A 17,548-nucleotide genomic window follows, 5' to 3' on the forward strand; every position below is an offset into this window, starting at 1 on the left:
TTTCTGAACCCTTACACACCTGAAATATCTCCATTTCTGAACCCTTACACCTGAAATATCTCCATCTCTGAACCCTTACACACCTGAAAAATCTCCATCTCTAAACCCTTACACACCTGAAAAATCTCCATCTCTAAACCCTTACACACCTGAATTATCTCCATCTCTAAACCCTTACACATCTGAAATATCTCCATTTCTGAACCCTTACACACCTGAAATATCTCCACCCTTACACACCTGAATTATCTCCATCTCTAAACCCTTACACATCTGAAATATCTCCATTTCTGAACCCTTACACCTGAAATATCTCCATCTCTGAACCCTTACACACCTGAAAAATCTCCATCTCTAAACCCTTACACACCTGAATTATCTCCATCTCTAAACCCTTACACACCTGAAATATCTCCATCTCTGAACCCTTACACCTGAAATATCTCCACCCTTACACACCTGAATTATCTCCAATGATGGAAAAATAGGTAAGAAATGCTGTTTTCTGTCTGTAGTGCACATAAAATAAGGCTCTTATATTCTACTGTAAAATTTATATAGCAAATAAATTAAATTAACTAAAATATTTAATATTTTTTTCTAATTTATTTCAATTTTTTATCCCATTTCCTCCCCAATTTACACAGCCAATAATATTGGCAAAATATTTGAATATCGATTTGAATTACATCAGGGTACTAATTTTTTGCCGTATTTAGCAAAAGAAAAATTCACACTCATTTCCCATTATTAATCTTCGTCCAAACTACGGCCTGCTATTAAAAAGATTTTTATAATCATATAATAATTCAAAGTTTGAACGCTAGGTGTCAGAAAACGGGCCAAAGAGCCAAAAAAAAAAAAAAAAAAAAAAAAAAAAAAAAATATATATATATATATATATATATATATATATATATATATATATATATATATATATATATATATATATATTATAAAACAAATATATTTTTTAATAAAATATATATATTTAAAAATATTTATTTATTTATTTATTTATACATTAATAACTTAATAACAGTTAAGCAATCCATTGCCATTGTATAGATTTAAAAAATACAATTAAAATTTCATCAGTTTATTAAATCATTCCTCCAGTTAATAAAAAACTTCTTAATGTCCTCAATTAAAAAAACATCCAGTACAAAAACATTGTATGATAAAAACATTGTAAAAAAATTAGGATAAAATAATAGATAGGTATATATGTTATATCTATATATATTTGTTCCCTAGAATTAATAAATAATTTCTTTAAAAAAATAATTCCCCAGATAAAGCTCTGTTCTCTAGATTTAATAAATAGTTCCCTCCATTTAATTTAAGTCGAGAGAGTGATTTATTCATTCAATAAAAAAATAAAAATATTGATTCAAATTAAAGCAATTATTTATTAAACTGAAACAGCGGTTTTGGTCCATAAATATTATTTTTCTACCTGAGTTTCGTGGAATGAGCGTACACTGCAATGCAACAAATCCGTGAGGACTTCTATTTTGACACTTCGTCCAGCGAGCTAAAACGGAAGCTGGATTAAATGCCTCGAGACGGCGAGCTTTTCTTTATTTGTATTAAAATATTAAATATAGCCGTTTATAAATAATCTCCCACCTCTTTACCCCAGCGGAGCGCTGAGCTGCTCTCAGAGGAGCCGCGGAGCTGTGATTTAGAAGCGGAGGAGGGCGGTGATGTCGGGCGCAGGTTAGTTGATAGCTGCTGGTTTGTTTTCGGTTTATAACCTGTACTCTCACTTACAGCTGCTGCTTATTATTATTATTATTATAACCAACAACAACAGCATACAGACCACCTACAGTACTCTTTAGTTATATAGGGAATATCTCCTGAGTGCTTTATTCACTGTAACCCACAAAACTAGGCAGATAGCTGCTGGGTAATGAAGTCCTGTTAAAGTATCTCCGTCTATTTAAAGGTCTCTTTCCGCTAAAATCCACCTTTTCTTGTTCTTTGGAAAATACTCAGAAAAATGATTCTTTAAATTAAGTTTCACAAAACATCACAATACATCCACATCCAAAATAATAATAATTTAAAAAAACATACAACCCAGAAAGGTTTTACAAGTTAAACAAAACGTTTATACTGAAAACTATTTCATTCATCAACCAGCAAATTTAACTCCTTCATGTACTTTATAGCTAGTGGAGGGGTGGGCGATATGGCTCTAAAATAATATCACGATATTTCAGGGTATTTTTGCGATAACGATATACTTGGCGATATAGAAAAAATAAAATAATTAATTCATTTCAGGACTATACTATATAATAGTATAACAGAATAATCATAATGTGGCAAAATAAATAATATAGCATAAAATAATATAATGCAGCAAATAATATTGCAAAATATTTAGTGCATGCATATAAACTGCAAACTAAAGCAATTATAAACTAAATACACCTAAAGCTTCACAGTAAATAATAGACTACTTTTAAGACAGAACAGCCCTATTATCACAATATGGGTTTTTAATATCATGATATTTCTGTGTCACGATATATTGTATACAATATAATATTGCCCAACCCTATACACAGCGTTTATGTTGCTAAGGCAGTTAAGAGACCCAATATACAAATTAAATTGAACAAGAAACACATTTAAAAAAAAAAAACATTTACCCATGCCAAATTTTAATTTGTGTAAATGATGTTTCCCAAAGAGAATCATCAGATTTAAAATAATACATTTAGAGACATTACAGTTAAAACCAAAAATAACATTTTTACATTTTTTATCCACTATGTAATTTGCTTTATTAGAAAAGTATTTAGCAAGAGCTTTTTAAGATTTTTTAAAAATATTCTGAATAAGAACATTGTCTAGTTTTTCTGGATGTTTGGAGCAAAATACTCAGATCAGGAAAGGCACCGTAGCTAAGTCAATTTATGAGTTCATGGCCTCACTCACCTTGGCTCAGGACGGCCCACAGACAGAGCTGAAGCCGGGCTGCAGCAGAACTGACACTGTCTCGTTAGCTAAGAAGGAGCTTACAGCTCTGTTTACAGCAGGCTAGTTAGCGTTAGCTAGCTTGCATAAGTAACTATAGGTTTGAATTGGATCTCCGGTGGATTCAGCGCTTTATAGAGTCCTTAAATATACACTAGGGAAGCACGGTTTGACAATGTAGCACAACTCAAAAGAAAACACTGGTCAAAGAGGGAGCCGTTTGTGACGAATTTGGTGATATGAAAAAAAAAAAACTGTTCACTAGATTCAATAAGCAGTTTTCTATAATAAAAAAATCCCTATATTAAATAAATAATTTCCTCAATGCGCCACCTGAAACATCCTGTAGAAATGGACCAGTATAACCATTTACTACAGACATACAGTACCAGTCAGAAATTTGGAAACACCTTCTCATTTAATGTTTACCTTTATTTCTTTATTAAATTTTTTTTTTCATTGTAGATTAATATTAAACCCATCAAAACAAGTAAAGGACACATATGAAAGTATGTAGTAAACAGTAGAAAGACGTACTAATTAATTCCCTGATCTAAACCTGATAAACTGAGATGGTGATTTGAGGTGATTTAATTGGGATGAGCTGGAGCTTCACAGTGTGATGGAAAAGCTGCAACTATTGTTCAGCACCTCCAGGAACTTCTTCCTTCAAGACGCTGAGAAAACTATTCCAGGTGACTCTCCCTGATAAAGACACTGAGATTTAAAGACCAACAGTGTGCAGATCTTTCCTCAAAGATAAATGTGCTACTTAGAAGAGGATCAAAGTATTAAACATGTTCTGGTTTGTTTAACACTTCGTTAACAAAATAATTCTGCATGTGTCCTTGTACAGATTTAATGTCTTCAATATTAAATTTACAATGTAAAAAAATATACAAGGAAAGAAAACACATTGAATGAGAAGAGGGTGTACAAACTTTTACTGGTAATGTAGTATGATCCAAAATAAAACTAGAGATGCATGATGAATTATATTGGCATGAGGCCATTTGGATGATATCTCTAACTGATACTTGCTGAAGTATGTTATTGTATAGCGGAAAAAATCCAAGCGATGCTGGCCGCGCATCTACAATTGGCCGACACTGGCCGCACTACTGCAAAATCTATTGATTTAACCCTGTTGTTATGTTCATTTGTCAGGAACAGCAATGGTGTTCTGGGGTTAATTTGACACGGTTCATGTTTAATTATCCAAAAGATGTCTGAAACCCCCAAAAATACTTACAAGCAGTGTAAATATATTTTAATATTTTATATTTTAACTCCATTGCTAATTATTCTATCAATTTTTAGTGCAATTGTGTTCCTTACCTCTAACAGGTAATAGTTCAATTATGATAATTCACTCGTTTTTCATTAAAAAATACATGTTCAAACTTTTTTTTAATGTTTCCTTATTTTGTTACTTTTAAAAGACCAACATATAAAACAATAGTTTTAGATAGTTTTTGTAGGGGCTGGTTGCAAATATATGAGATGAACAATTTTCATGTTATATGCTGATTACATTAAATTAGCCAAGCAGAAGAAGTTTTATAGTGAAAAAATACTTTTAACTATTTTTCCTAGATCTTCAAACTTTAATATAACAAGAGGGTTAAGCAAGTTTTTTTTATTTTTATTACATTCAATAGATCTATTTTTTTACTTAACCTTTTAATTTAAGAAAGATGTTTTAATGCTGTGAACAGTCTATGAAAGAAACAGTTGGCTAATCCAAAAATGTGAGTTCGACTCAATAATGCACGAAAACTTATTTATTTTTATTATGGCTGCTGCGCCCGTGCAGATCTCCACAGCGAAGAAGTCAGGGGCCTGTCTCCTTATAAATTATCTCTGTTTTTGGGTCAGTATTTATTCTGTATCATACGTGATAATGTAAGTATATCAAAGGATGAAAGTAAAATGTTAGTATTAGTAGTATATTTGTGATTAAAAGTAATTGTAAGGCTGTTTTTCAGTGTTGGCTGTGTTGAATGTGTTCTTTTTACACATCAGCAGCTAGCAAAAGAGTGCTGTGGTTTATTACTGTAATCATCTCTTAACAACAGATTATGGTGGGACGGCTCCCGGTAGCCGTTCGAGGGGAAAGAAGAGAGTTGGATCAGCGGTGACGGTGGATCCTTCAAAAGGGGAGGGGAGCTCCGTGCCGTCAGGAAGACAGGCTCCGAATGCTCGGGCTAAAAGGGGCACCAACCCTCCAGTGGCACAGGCCAGTGTATGTACCATTATTCCACACAATCTGCACTTTTATTCTGCTTTTTCTCAATGTCTGGTCTTGAACAATACCTGATATAATATTGTGATATTAAATTGGGGCCATATTTCCAATCCCTACTAAACACGCACATGGAAGTCACCACAGAAGGCATGCATCAATAACTGTACAACCAATAGATAACCAAGATAATGACAATATGACACTGTTTGCCTGTTTTCTAACAGCTTTGATCAGACTTAAAGGGTGATATGATCCTGAAATTATCTCGATATGATCATGTTTATGTTTCACATTTACAGAATTTTATCTGATGAGGCAAAGAGAAAACACAGTTTGACAGTAAGAGTCAAGCTGTCAGTGTGATACACATCATGATACAGGGCTTGTTATTCAAAATATTGTAGTAGATTATATTGCAACACAAAATGAACCACGATCTGACACCAACTTTTACATGTGAACTAATAATTAAAAAAGATATTGGATCCATCAATCAATACAGCATACCTTGTTATATCAGATTTTAACATTCCTACAAAATAAAAGATAATTCTACAGTGACTAAATGTACAGTGTTCCAGCAGTGAACTCAAAATAGGAAAGAGGTAACAAACTAAGTTTTTATTGCTATAAACACAATACATGTATGCAAAATCTTTGAAGAATTTTTACATTAAACAGAAAGACATTAAGATTATTTTCATTGCACATCTAGTTATTGTACATTGTTATGATAGGTTTGAATTCTATATTCTGTAAGTTTACCAAATGCTTTTTTTTTTAGTTTGTCATCTTAGCAGTTACTTTATTACGGCAATTCACCTGTGAGATCTCTAATTCTCCTCTTCACTTCTGAAACTGAGAAGTAGTAAAACGTTAAGCTGAACTGAAGGCGTTGTCTTATTTTATTTCATTTTCTTCTGAAATGTCCTTAAATATCCTGTCAGTTTACAGTGAGCTTTTGGATTTGTACCATTTCAGGTTATTCGCTTGACATAAAGAGCTTAAACAGCACAAATACACATTGTGTGAAGTACCAAATGTTAAGTAGTATGCTCATTATGGAAAACCACTTTATACAAAGAGGCTTTTAAATACGCTTATATTGTGTGATTTATGTTTGAAAAGTGATTGAAAATGCTTTGTAAAACACTGGGGCACTGAGGGGCACTCCAGACCCAGCACTGTCACTCTCCATTTCTTTGTACTTTCAGACCAAAAGAAAAGCCCCAGAGCCAGAGGAGGAGGAGGAGGAGGACCAGATGGAGAAGAAGTTCCGGAAGTGTGAGAAGGCTGGCTGTCCCGCCACATACCCCGTGTGTTTCGCCAGTGCATCAGAAAGGTGCTGCACCTTAACTCACCTCAAATGTTTAAATTAAATTGGTTTTAGTTTGATATCACCTGGACGTCTGATCTTTTTTAATGCTTCTCTTCTAAAGGTGTGCAAAAAATGGCTACACGTCCCGCTGGTACCATTTATCCTGTGGAGAGCACTTCTGTAATGAGTGCTTCGACCACTATTACAGAAGGTGAGGTTTGAGTAGAGATGATAAGAGTCTTCTATCAGCATTTGTTTTATGTTATTGGAAAAGTTATAACTGGAGGCAGTTTGCAGGTGTGCAGAAAAAAGTTGGTGTTTTTTCTTCAGCAACTTTTGAATTTTATAAATTGGTTATAATCAATTATAATGCTGAGTATAGACTCATATTTTTCACAATAAACAATATGGTTGTGCACTGGTGAGGACCTGATGGAATGCCGTAATCAGAATACAGGGGGGGTGATTCAGTATGTAAACATATATTGTACAGTGGGGCAAATAAGCATTTAGTCATGTAGTTTGTAAGTAATTTTCCTGTGATTTCCAAAAATGTTCGGACAATAAATTGGTTACCACTTTGTAATATTGCTTTTCAAACATGTCTTGAGCTTCATCACATTTTTGTTTGAAATTTCTCACAACAATGTCCACTGCAGATAAGACAGGACTGCAGGCAGGAAAGTCTGGTACCAAAACTCTCTTCCTTTACATCCATGTCTATGTAATTTGTGCAAAATATGATTTTGCATTGTCTTTGTTGAACAATGCAGGAGATCACCTAAACTGCAGGAATTATTGTATTTTAATAAATTATGTTAAGTTAAATGAAGTTACTAGACACTAGAACTAGATAAAACAAAATATCTATTACTGTCTGCAGTGAAGACACAAGAGTAAAACACTGCTATCTATACATTAGGTTTAAACACAACACTAAATGAATCACTGTCTACTATAAAAGTATTAATTAACAATCAATACTCAATCAAATATAGATGTTTTCTTTCACCTGTACTAAACAGTCATATTTAAAACAAATGATAATGAGCTTTGACATTTACACTTCTTTTATTCTGCTTTTATTTCTGTGTATCTGCATGTTCTGTAAGTCACAAGGACGGTTATGAGAAGTTCACCTCATGGAAGAGGTTGTGGACGGGAAATGGAAAGAGTGAGCCCAGTCTGAAGGCCTTCATGGCTGACCAGCAGCTCCCTTACTGGGTGAGAGATGCCTAAGGCACTGTTCTGTGATATTTAGTGTTTGTTGTATCGCACAGTGTCAGCTGTGAGTCCAGCTGCAACACAGTAAAACCCTGAACGCATGCCCTTTAGTGAAGTATGTAAAATGTTTGAAGGCCTTTGACAGTTGTATCTCTGTAGGTGTGTTTTCATCATTAATTCACTCACTCTGGACATTTTGAACTTCTCTCACACTCATACTGAAAGTGTGCTTTTCCCCCCCCCATCTGTTTTTTCTCCTTTTCTCTTGAATTTGGCCTCATTTGTAGGTTCAGTGTACAAAGCCAGACTGTGGGAAATGGAGGCAGCTAACTAAAGATATCCAGCTAACGGCTTCACTTGCTGCATCGTACCGCTGTGGAATGAAGCTCAACAATGTTAAAGTAAGAAACCAATTATCTTATCCTTTAAATTTCTTTAGATTTTTTTTTCTAATACTTTATTATTATTTTTTTTTATCACTTTAGCAGTGGAGCGCTAAAGTTCAGTGACGTAGCTGCTGCTGCTTAACTTGTTAACTTTTGGGCATTGTATGTCTTCAGAAAGGGTGTAAAATGGTGCAGAAATTAATTGTTATTGTCCATTCTTTAATTTCTCTGTGATGGGGAGCTAAAATTATCCTTGATTAGCTTTTATTTAATTTTCTTTTTCAATTCCAATTCCTTAAATGCTGCAGCTCCTGCCATCTGTTGCACCATTTAAGGTTGAACGGGAAAGGACGCTAGCTAGATAAATACTGAGACAAACTACTAGCAATCTTTTTTTTTAGCTTGTTTTAGCTTATATTTGTGGGTTTCTTTATTCGCTTTTTCGACCATCTTACCAGTGATTCTCATACCCCTCGGTTTGAAGTGTGTATCTGGAAATCCTCTTAATGGAGGGCTAACAAGCCCTTTCCACTCCCCCAAGTAGTGAAATAGGATTGGACCTTAATCTTAATCTTAATCTTAAACTCAACATCCTTATAAGTTGGATACAGTCAGACACCAGAGGGCATAAGAGATGTTGTGTCTTCACTTCTCTACCACGGTCACCCCGTCGACAGGCTTACATACAGTAATCTAATTTATTTGTGGTTTGTTTTTAAGAACCTTTATTTTCTGAGGTCTGTGGTGTGCCATAACTATTTTGTCCTATATGAAATGCTGTTATGTTTTATTGCAGACTGAAGGACCGGATCAGTGTTCTCAGCCTGAAGACATGGTGAGTCCACTTAATTTCCAGAGAGGATTTTCCAATCAGTTAAATTGGATTATAATCCTGAGGATTTATAATTGTGAATATATTATTGCTTACATTTATTTATATGTGATTTTCAAATTGTATAGTAGAATAATCTTTCTCTCTCTCTTTCTCTCTCTCTCTCTCTCTCTATCTCTCTCTTGCTATTGCTTTCTGTTTTTCTCTTTCTTTAGAGAGTGGCTAGTATAGGAGACAGCTGGTGGTACTCCATGTTGATTCTGCCGCCGCTGTTTAAGGAGAGTCCAGCTAGCCCTTTCCTCACTGCTTACTACCCCGACTGCGTTGGCATGAGTCCATCCAGTTCTCATGGTGACCTACGGCCCGAGCAACGCCGCAATATCCAGCCTCAGAGTTAGTACAGAAGAACCATCTGCTGTGCATCCATACAAATATAAAAATATTCATTTAACTGTACAGATCTACAAAAATAGCTTTTCCGTTTTGGTACTTGAGTCTCAAAATCACAAACAAGTGGTTCGGTCTCAACCTTATTTGGACTTGATTGAGGTGAATTGAGTTTGTAAATTGTTGCTGAGACCAGCCAAAATGAAAATATAACTTTACTTTATGTTATATTATAAAAAAAAATAGTATTAAATATATGCATTATTATATTTAATGTGTAATGAATAATAATGACTGCACAATGACTTAAGAACTAGTTAATTTCACTTCTTTTGTCTTCTTTTAATAAAAAAAAGAAAAAAAAAAGACTTGACTGGTCTGTCACAAGTCTCGACCACTCCGCATATCCTGCTCTTGCTCATGATTTGAACTAGGCTCTAGCAGTTTTTTCTACATCACTAACTGATGTTGCTTCATCTTGTATGTGAATGTAACATCATCAGTGCTAAAAAAAGGTTTTCAGGGATATGTGTGTTTAGTTCCAGGGTTGTGCCCATACTTCCAGCCGTTCTACCAGCCCAACGAGTGCGGAAAAGCCCTCTGCGTGCGGCCGGACATGATGGAGTTGGATGAGCTCTATGAATTCCCAGAATTCTCCAGGGATCCCACCATGTACCTCGCTTTACGTAACCTCATCCTGGCTGCCTGGCACAGAGACTGCAAGGTACTAACATCCACTTACAGGTTACTAAACAGAAACAGGATGAACTATTTAATCCCCTTGATTTCAGAAGACACAATAAATGAATGAATGTACCGTTTATTGTACATATGAAACCAGAAATTAGTCTGGTGGAGAATATTTAGGATGAGAACATATCATATAGCATAATCTAAAATAATAATAGTAATAATATATGTTTGTAAAACTTAAGCTAAATGGAATTGATCTGCCAAAACCATGCCACATTTTTATGTGGTTTCTGCTCATGTTTGCGCTATTTTAGTATAAAAAAACAACGTTGTTTTAGCAAAAGAAAAAAGAGACAGATTATCATTTATTTCCAGTTCAGTATATTTTATTTTACTTTATTCCTGGATATATAGAGATATATTGAGTGCATTATTAGTATCATGACATTCTGAATCTTTGACTTCTGTTACAAATCTGATAAAATTCTTTTATTTTTTAATATCTCAGTTAAGGGTTGTGCCATATCATATCGTATGCATTAACAATTGTATAGATTTTTTCCAGTTGCAGTAATGCATTCTTGATTATTATTATTTTTCTTTCATTCAGTGTTTTGTCATATCGCCAAGACTATCGTTATCACGAAAAAATACCTTGAAATATTGTGATATTATTTTAGGGCCATATCGCCCACCCCTAACTTGTATATAACAATCATTAACAAAAAAAATGCATTCTAGATGTAAAACTGAGTATTGCCACAAAAGGGCAAAATAGTTCTTCCACCACTGCCCTGTAAAGAGGCTCTCAGATACTCTCGGGTATCTCTGTACCTCTTAGTGAAATCTCGTAGATTTTTTACACATGTCTCTATGACTCTCTCGAACACATCTTGCCTGGCTAACATAACTTGAGAGGGGGCACATCACTTTACTGAGAGAAGCAGAATGCTTGTTTCAAGTAATTGCCTGCCTCCTTGGCCATCCTTTAACGGACGTTTTTAGTGAAAATATTTTATTTTGCTTGACATTTTAGATAAAAAATTCTGTCATCTCCCTACAAATAAATAGAAATAGGCGGGGTTAAAAATTGTACTGGAGCCAGCCACTAGAGGGCGTAAGAGACGTTCAACTACTGTTGTCCTCCTCATACTTATATACAGTCTATAGTTTATAAAGTATGGAGGCCTAGAGGAGAGCGCTTCAATCCTGCCTTTGCTGTGTAGAGACATAGTGCCCCAACTGATTTGTAATGATCTGGGGAGCAATCACATACAACAGGTGCGTACCGTAATACAGGGTTCATACGGTCATGAAAAACCTGGAAAGGTCATGAAGTTTGAAATGAGTACCGGTAGTTTCCAGGCCTGGATACGTTTTGGAAAAAAAAAATCCCAGTAATTTTTTGAAAAGGCATGGACATTTGTAACATTTGTTTCCATTTATTGACTGTTTTGGTTTTAAAAAATAATTTAATGTTTGGGTAAATTCGTCACATCGCGTCACATTAGCTATCTCTGTGGGTCCTATTCAGACTGGAGTTTCAGCTTCAACTATAACTGTAAATTCACGCCGTGAGAGAAAAATGCTGATTTAATGCTGTCTGGCTTCATTCAGACACATACAAGGCAAAGATGTGCAAACATTTTCCAGCTAGTAAAACGTGACATTTTAAAGTGTTTCCAATTTATTTTTAGGTGAGATATAGGCATATTTAAGTAGTTTTGACTTGGATTTTAAGTTTTATTTTTTGACATGTCTGTACTGACGTACAGTTGTGAAAGCATGGAAAAGTTGAAAAGTGTATGAACCCTGGTAGTAGGATAAAGAACACAAAAAGCTCAGAGATCTTATCCTCTTATGGCAGGGCCTCCAACTTGCATATTTCAACAGGATAATGCTCGCTCACACACAGCAGTCGCCAGGTTTATCATCAATCAAACATTTAATAGACCAGCTGAGATGCCAGCTTCGACAACCTACAAGTGGAGTGCAAAATTTACAGGCCCAGCTGCAGCAACATAAATAAATGTAAATAAAATAAATGTAAATGTGCTGGAGGATGCCATACAGAACCTGTACATCGCCATACCCAACTGTGTCGCATCTTGTTTTCAGGCTAGAGGTTTCTAACAGGGACCTAGGGCTTCCTTTCTGTTACAGTACAGTTTTCAGTCCAGTAAACTTATCATTTCACTTTAATATTGTTATTATGTAAATCATCATTGCATTTATATGTTTTATTCCTTTCCAACAACTCGAGCAAAAGAGCTGAAGGATGAATTCAATAAGCACTCTGCTTGTCTGAATGCGCCTTATGACTCTGCATTTTCCAGCTGTTACTGCGCAATCATAAGCTAATTGAGAGTAGCGGTGGGACTAAACTTTTGCGTAGGTTTCTGACAGCAGAAGGTATATTTTCCCTTAACATGTTCCCCAGAGCTCACGCTGAACTCCACTGACTGTTAAGCTCAGTGGAAAGTGCAGATGCATGCAATTCCAAACGCATGTTCCCTGCAGGGCCCCTGAGGTGCGGGCGGGTACAGGACCGGGCCTGTGCAGGAGAGGAGTGGGTGTGAGCTCCTGGGACTCTCCAAAAGTGGAAAAGTCTCATTAGCAAGACTGGCATCTGCACTTACACTGTGGCTATGATGTCAGTCACCCACCCAGACTTGCTCTTGCAATATATAGTACGGTAAAGTGAGATTGCTTGGAAAACGTAGCCAATTTTGTTGGCATTTGGTTAAATGTTGATTATTTCAAGTTGTATTGCCTAGAATGGATTTAAAATGCTCAAAATGGAGCTTTAATTTTTTATTGGTGCTTTTTTTTTAAAATGATTGTGGGCATTTTTTTGGCTTTTACAGAGAAAATTTAACCCTCTATGCCATGGTTTTACCCTCAGGGAACAAACCATCTGGCAACATTATGCAGTTATATTACATGGCAGTCATGCTAAAGCAGTGGTTCCTGGTGTTTTTTCAGTGATATACACTGCCTGGCCAAAAAAAAAAGTAGCCACCTGGATTTAACTAAGCAAATAGGTAGGAGCCTCCTTTTGGATAATCACTGCATGGGCAATTATCTTTCAGCTGGCATTTAACCCCAACTTGCTTTTTATTTCTTAAACAACCATATGGAACGACACATGCCGGGGTCGTTCAAAATATGTCAATCTATTTGAGAAGGGTCGAATCATTGGCATGCATCAAGCAGAGAAAACATACTAAAAATATATATATACTGAATGACCAAAATGTTCTAAATGACCAGGTTATTCCATTAATGGATTTTTTTCCCTGGTGGCATGGGCATATTCTATTATCTGTAAATTCAGTTATTTTTAAAATAAAGTAACCATGTGAGACCTATTTCTTGTTTTAAATTACACTCAAGAAATAAAAATGATGACAATTTTAATAATAATAATAATATAGTTTTTTATTATTCATACATTTAAATGCAGCTCAAAGCACTATACATACAAACAAGTGAACTGAACACCAATAAAGTTTAGAAAAAAAAGTGAATTAAAACAACTAAGATTCAAATTAAGGAATTTATCATTAAGATAAGAAACAATAAAAATATAATAACATGAAAATAAAAAATTATAATTGAAATGTAAAACTACAAAAAGGGGCAAATAACATAAAAGGTAAAATAAGATAAATTAAGATTATAAAAGGTTATGTATATATATATATATATATATGTATATGTATATGTATATGTATATGTATATATATATATATATATATATATATATATATATATATATATATATATATATATATATATATATGTATATATATATATATATATATATATGTATATATAATATTAAAATAATTATTATTGAAATAGATAGGATACATCAGGGCTAAATTGCTAGTGGACACACATTGTTAGCGCATCACCCAGGTAACAAAAAGCCTGCTGTAAAGCGTGTATTTTGCAACGGTATAGATGATGGAAAATAATGATGGCTCATAATGTCAATAAATACAATTTATGTACAATAAATAATTAAATACAGTTAAAGTAAAGTGTTTGCTGTTCTGTTTTCCCTCTTCAGGAGGCGTTAACCCCTCAGAAGTGTGCCCCTCATGTGATTGTGCGCGGATTGGTGAGAATACGCTGCGTGCAGGAGTTGGACAGAGTTCTGCATTTCATGACCCGGAAAGGTTTAATCAACACCGGAGCTCTGCTGGCCAAGCAGCCTCTCCTGCCTGAGCCCTACCGTAATGTAAGCACTAGCAACCACTAACCAATAGCAAGTCCATTATGATATTCTCAGTAGTGCCATCAGCACCAACAGTATTAATGCATGACATTAATCTTATAACCTTAACATTTAAACTTTAATATAAAAGGCTCTAGTCTCCACATACTGGGTCACTGGGTCTGACTGGTGGTGTCACGTGTCTGTCGCCTGTCTTCTCTCTATAATTGATGCTTTCAGTCTATGTTTTGTGTGAAACTGACCAATAGACACTCAAGAAATCACAAAGGACACGCACATCGCATCAGAAACCAGTTTATCCTTATCAGAGAGAGTTGCTGGAGTTTCTGCATTGCTTTAAGAAAGAAGCAGTGAAGCCTGATTAAGAAAATGAGAATACAATTTTTTTATCATAATTGTAATTATTATTTACAGACTATTATTGTGATGTAGTACAATCTTTTTTTTTAAATTATGAATATAATTCTACATCTTAAAAAGATGGAAAAGATGTAATTAATCATGATACATCACAGAAAATTGTGATTCATCTGTTTTTTTTAACAATTAACACCACTAGTTCTCAAAGGTTTATGTAACAAATAGTTCAGACTCATTTTAGCAGGATACTTAAAATTAATGAAGTGACCAGGTATAAGTGGTCGGGGTGTAAGAAAATATAGATATTGTGTTGTATTTTATTGTTTTGCGATAATGTATTGATTTTTAATCAAGTGGTTGATTTGGTGTTGTGTTTGAACCCTGCCCACTAGATAGCAGTGTTGCATTGTTGTTGTCTGATTACATAGAAAGTAAATTTCCTTTTACTTAGATTATTTTAAAACAATAGTGCTTATACCATGATATTTTTTTATTAAATATAATAAAAAAAATAGTTTAAATATACCTTGCTTACAGTATTGCTATAAACAGTTAGTCCCATAAATATTTGGACAGTTAAATAACCAATTCTGGTGTCTGTGTTCCACTACACTGGATTTAAAATGAAACAAATGAGATGTTACTAAAGTTTAGACTTAGGTTTAATTCAGGTGGTTGAACAAAAATATTCTATGATGCATTTATAATCTACAACCATTTTTCTGCAAAGCCTCCTAATTTCAAGGGCTCAGAAGTAATTGGACAAATTAATTTTATTAAAAATTATCATTTTTTATGGTACTTTGATGAGAATCATTTGCAGGCAATTAAAGTCTGGAGTCTAGAACCCATCAGCATCACCAAAGTCCTTTGGTTTCCTCCTTTTATGATGTTTTCCCAGGTCTTTACTGCAGCTGGCTTCAGGTGTTGCTAGTTGTGGGTCTTTCTACCTTTGGTTTTGTCTTAATACTATTAATACTTAAGACCAGGTTAAGATCTGGTGATTGACTCGGCCACAGCACAATATTCCACTTCTTTACCTTTAAAAAAACTCCTGGGTTTCTTTCTCTCATTGCCCATCTGTACTGTTCAGCCCTGTCCAATAAACCTTGCTGCGTTTGGTTTAATCTGAGCAGAATTAAAATCCCTGTACATCTCAGAATTCCTCCTTCTGCTTCTGTCTTCTTTGACATCTTTAATAAACACTACCGACCCAGTGCCACTGACAGCCATGCACACCCATACCACCACCACCAGTTGTTAGAAGCCTTTATTACACTTTCGTTTGCCCATCATTTCAGTACAGGGTGATCTTAGATTCACTTGTCTAAAGAACCCTGTTCCAGAATTGGGCTGACTTCTTTAGATGTTTTTTTGGTAAAGTCTATTCTGGCCTTTTTGTTAATGATCTGTAGCTTGTGGTAATCCCTCTGTATTTGCTCTCATTAAGTATTTTCTCTGTATGGTAGACTGAAAAATTAATACCCCTCTTTCTGGAGAGTGTTCTTCACGTGGGTAGATGTTGTGAAAGGCTTTTTCTTCACCATGGAAAGGATTCTGCGATTATCCCCCACTTGTTGTCTTCTGTAAAGGTCCAGGACTTTTTTAAGTACCTGAGCTCAACACTGTGCTTTTTTTTTTTACAGAATGCACCAAACTGTTGATTTGGCCACTGTTGATCAAATTTATGCTATTTCTCTGATGAATTCCTTATTTCTTTAGGCTAATGATGCTCTGTTTCTCTTTTTTATTGAGAGCATCTTCAACTGCATGTTGTGAGTTCACTTTGACAGTTTCCAAATGCAATTTCCACACTTGGAATCATCTCCAGATATTTTACCTGCTTAACTGATGATTGATTAATGAGGAAATTACGGTGGCCGAGAAAGCCCAACGCAGTGCAAATTGAAAAGCGCTGCAAAAGCACAAAACACATCCATCAAAATTACAACACAGGCGCCGCAACTAGAAAAACGCGCTGCAAATAGAACCACAACACAACGGAAGTGAGTCACAACACAACGGAATTTTCCCGGGGGACCTTGAAAGATACTGTACCAGCTAAGCTGCATCTTCAGTAACGTCTCGGACTTCACTATGTGTGCAAAGGACAATAAGTGGAAAACAAGGCGTTTTGTGAAGCAGAACTTTTAATAATATGCACACAACCGTGGTAATCACAGGTAATAAACATAACTTACTTTTCAGAAGCTTGTTTGCCACTTATTGTCCTTTGTATACAGCTGGTACAGCATCTTTTAAGGTCCCCCGGGAAAATTCCGTTGTGTTGTGACTCACTTCCGTTGTGTTGTGGTTCTATTTGCAGCGCGTTTTTCTAGTTGCAGCGCGTTTTTCTTTTTGCAGCGCGTTTTTCTATTTGCTGCGCCTGTGTTGTAATTTTGATGGATGTGTTTTGTGCTTTTGCAGCGCTTTTCAATTTGCACTGCGCTGGGCTTTCTCGGCCACCGTAGGAAATAGCTCAGACCATAAAACAGCTTTGGTGATATTTTTTACACTTACTTTTGAGCCTCTGAAACGAGGAGACTTTGTAGAAAAATGGTTGTAATTCTTAAACGCTTTGTAGGATATTTTTGTTCAACCCCAGACTTTTCTCTCTGTGTTTTCTCTGTCTGTAGAAGAAGGTGTTGGTGGTTGGAGCAGGACCTTCAGGCCTTGCTGCTGCCAGACAGCTGCAGAACTTCGGCATGCAGGTCAGTTAAAGCTTACAGCTATACACAGGGCTTACTGGACCGAAGGAAGATTATCCAAAATTTATAATAACGTAAATCCTAACTGAAATTTTAGTACGCTATCAGCTGTAAGTGATAAATTGATTATTCCAGATTCTTTTATTGCATTA

At 35.2% G+C, this 17,548-nt stretch overlaps 1 protein-coding gene across 1 annotated transcript in view; it reads left to right on the plus strand.

The window, feature by feature from the left end:
* The first annotated feature begins 1,529 nt into the window (after positions 1-1,529).
* LOC103045768 (lysine-specific histone demethylase 1B) overlaps positions 1,530-17,548 on the plus strand; it is a 31,873-nt gene continuing 15,854 nt past the window's right edge. The window contains exons 1-11 of the mRNA XM_049474889.1: positions 1,530-1,722; positions 5,073-5,239; positions 6,457-6,584; positions 6,682-6,771; positions 7,673-7,784; positions 8,072-8,185; positions 8,967-9,005; positions 9,218-9,395; positions 9,929-10,113; positions 14,161-14,331; positions 17,325-17,399. Coding sequence (XP_049330846.1) covers positions 1,710-1,722; positions 5,073-5,239; positions 6,457-6,584; positions 6,682-6,771; positions 7,673-7,784; positions 8,072-8,185; positions 8,967-9,005; positions 9,218-9,395; positions 9,929-10,113; positions 14,161-14,331; positions 17,325-17,399 — 1,272 coding nt within the window. The 5' untranslated portion in view covers positions 1,530-1,709. The remainder of the gene's footprint in view (positions 1,723-5,072; positions 5,240-6,456; positions 6,585-6,681; positions 6,772-7,672; positions 7,785-8,071; positions 8,186-8,966; positions 9,006-9,217; positions 9,396-9,928; positions 10,114-14,160; positions 14,332-17,324; positions 17,400-17,548) is intronic.

The sequence above is a fragment of the Astyanax mexicanus genome, chromosome 2 (genome assembly GCF_023375975.1).
Source record: "Astyanax mexicanus isolate ESR-SI-001 chromosome 2, AstMex3_surface, whole genome shotgun sequence".
Taxonomy (NCBI): domain Eukaryota; kingdom Metazoa; phylum Chordata; class Actinopteri; order Characiformes; family Acestrorhamphidae; genus Astyanax; species Astyanax mexicanus.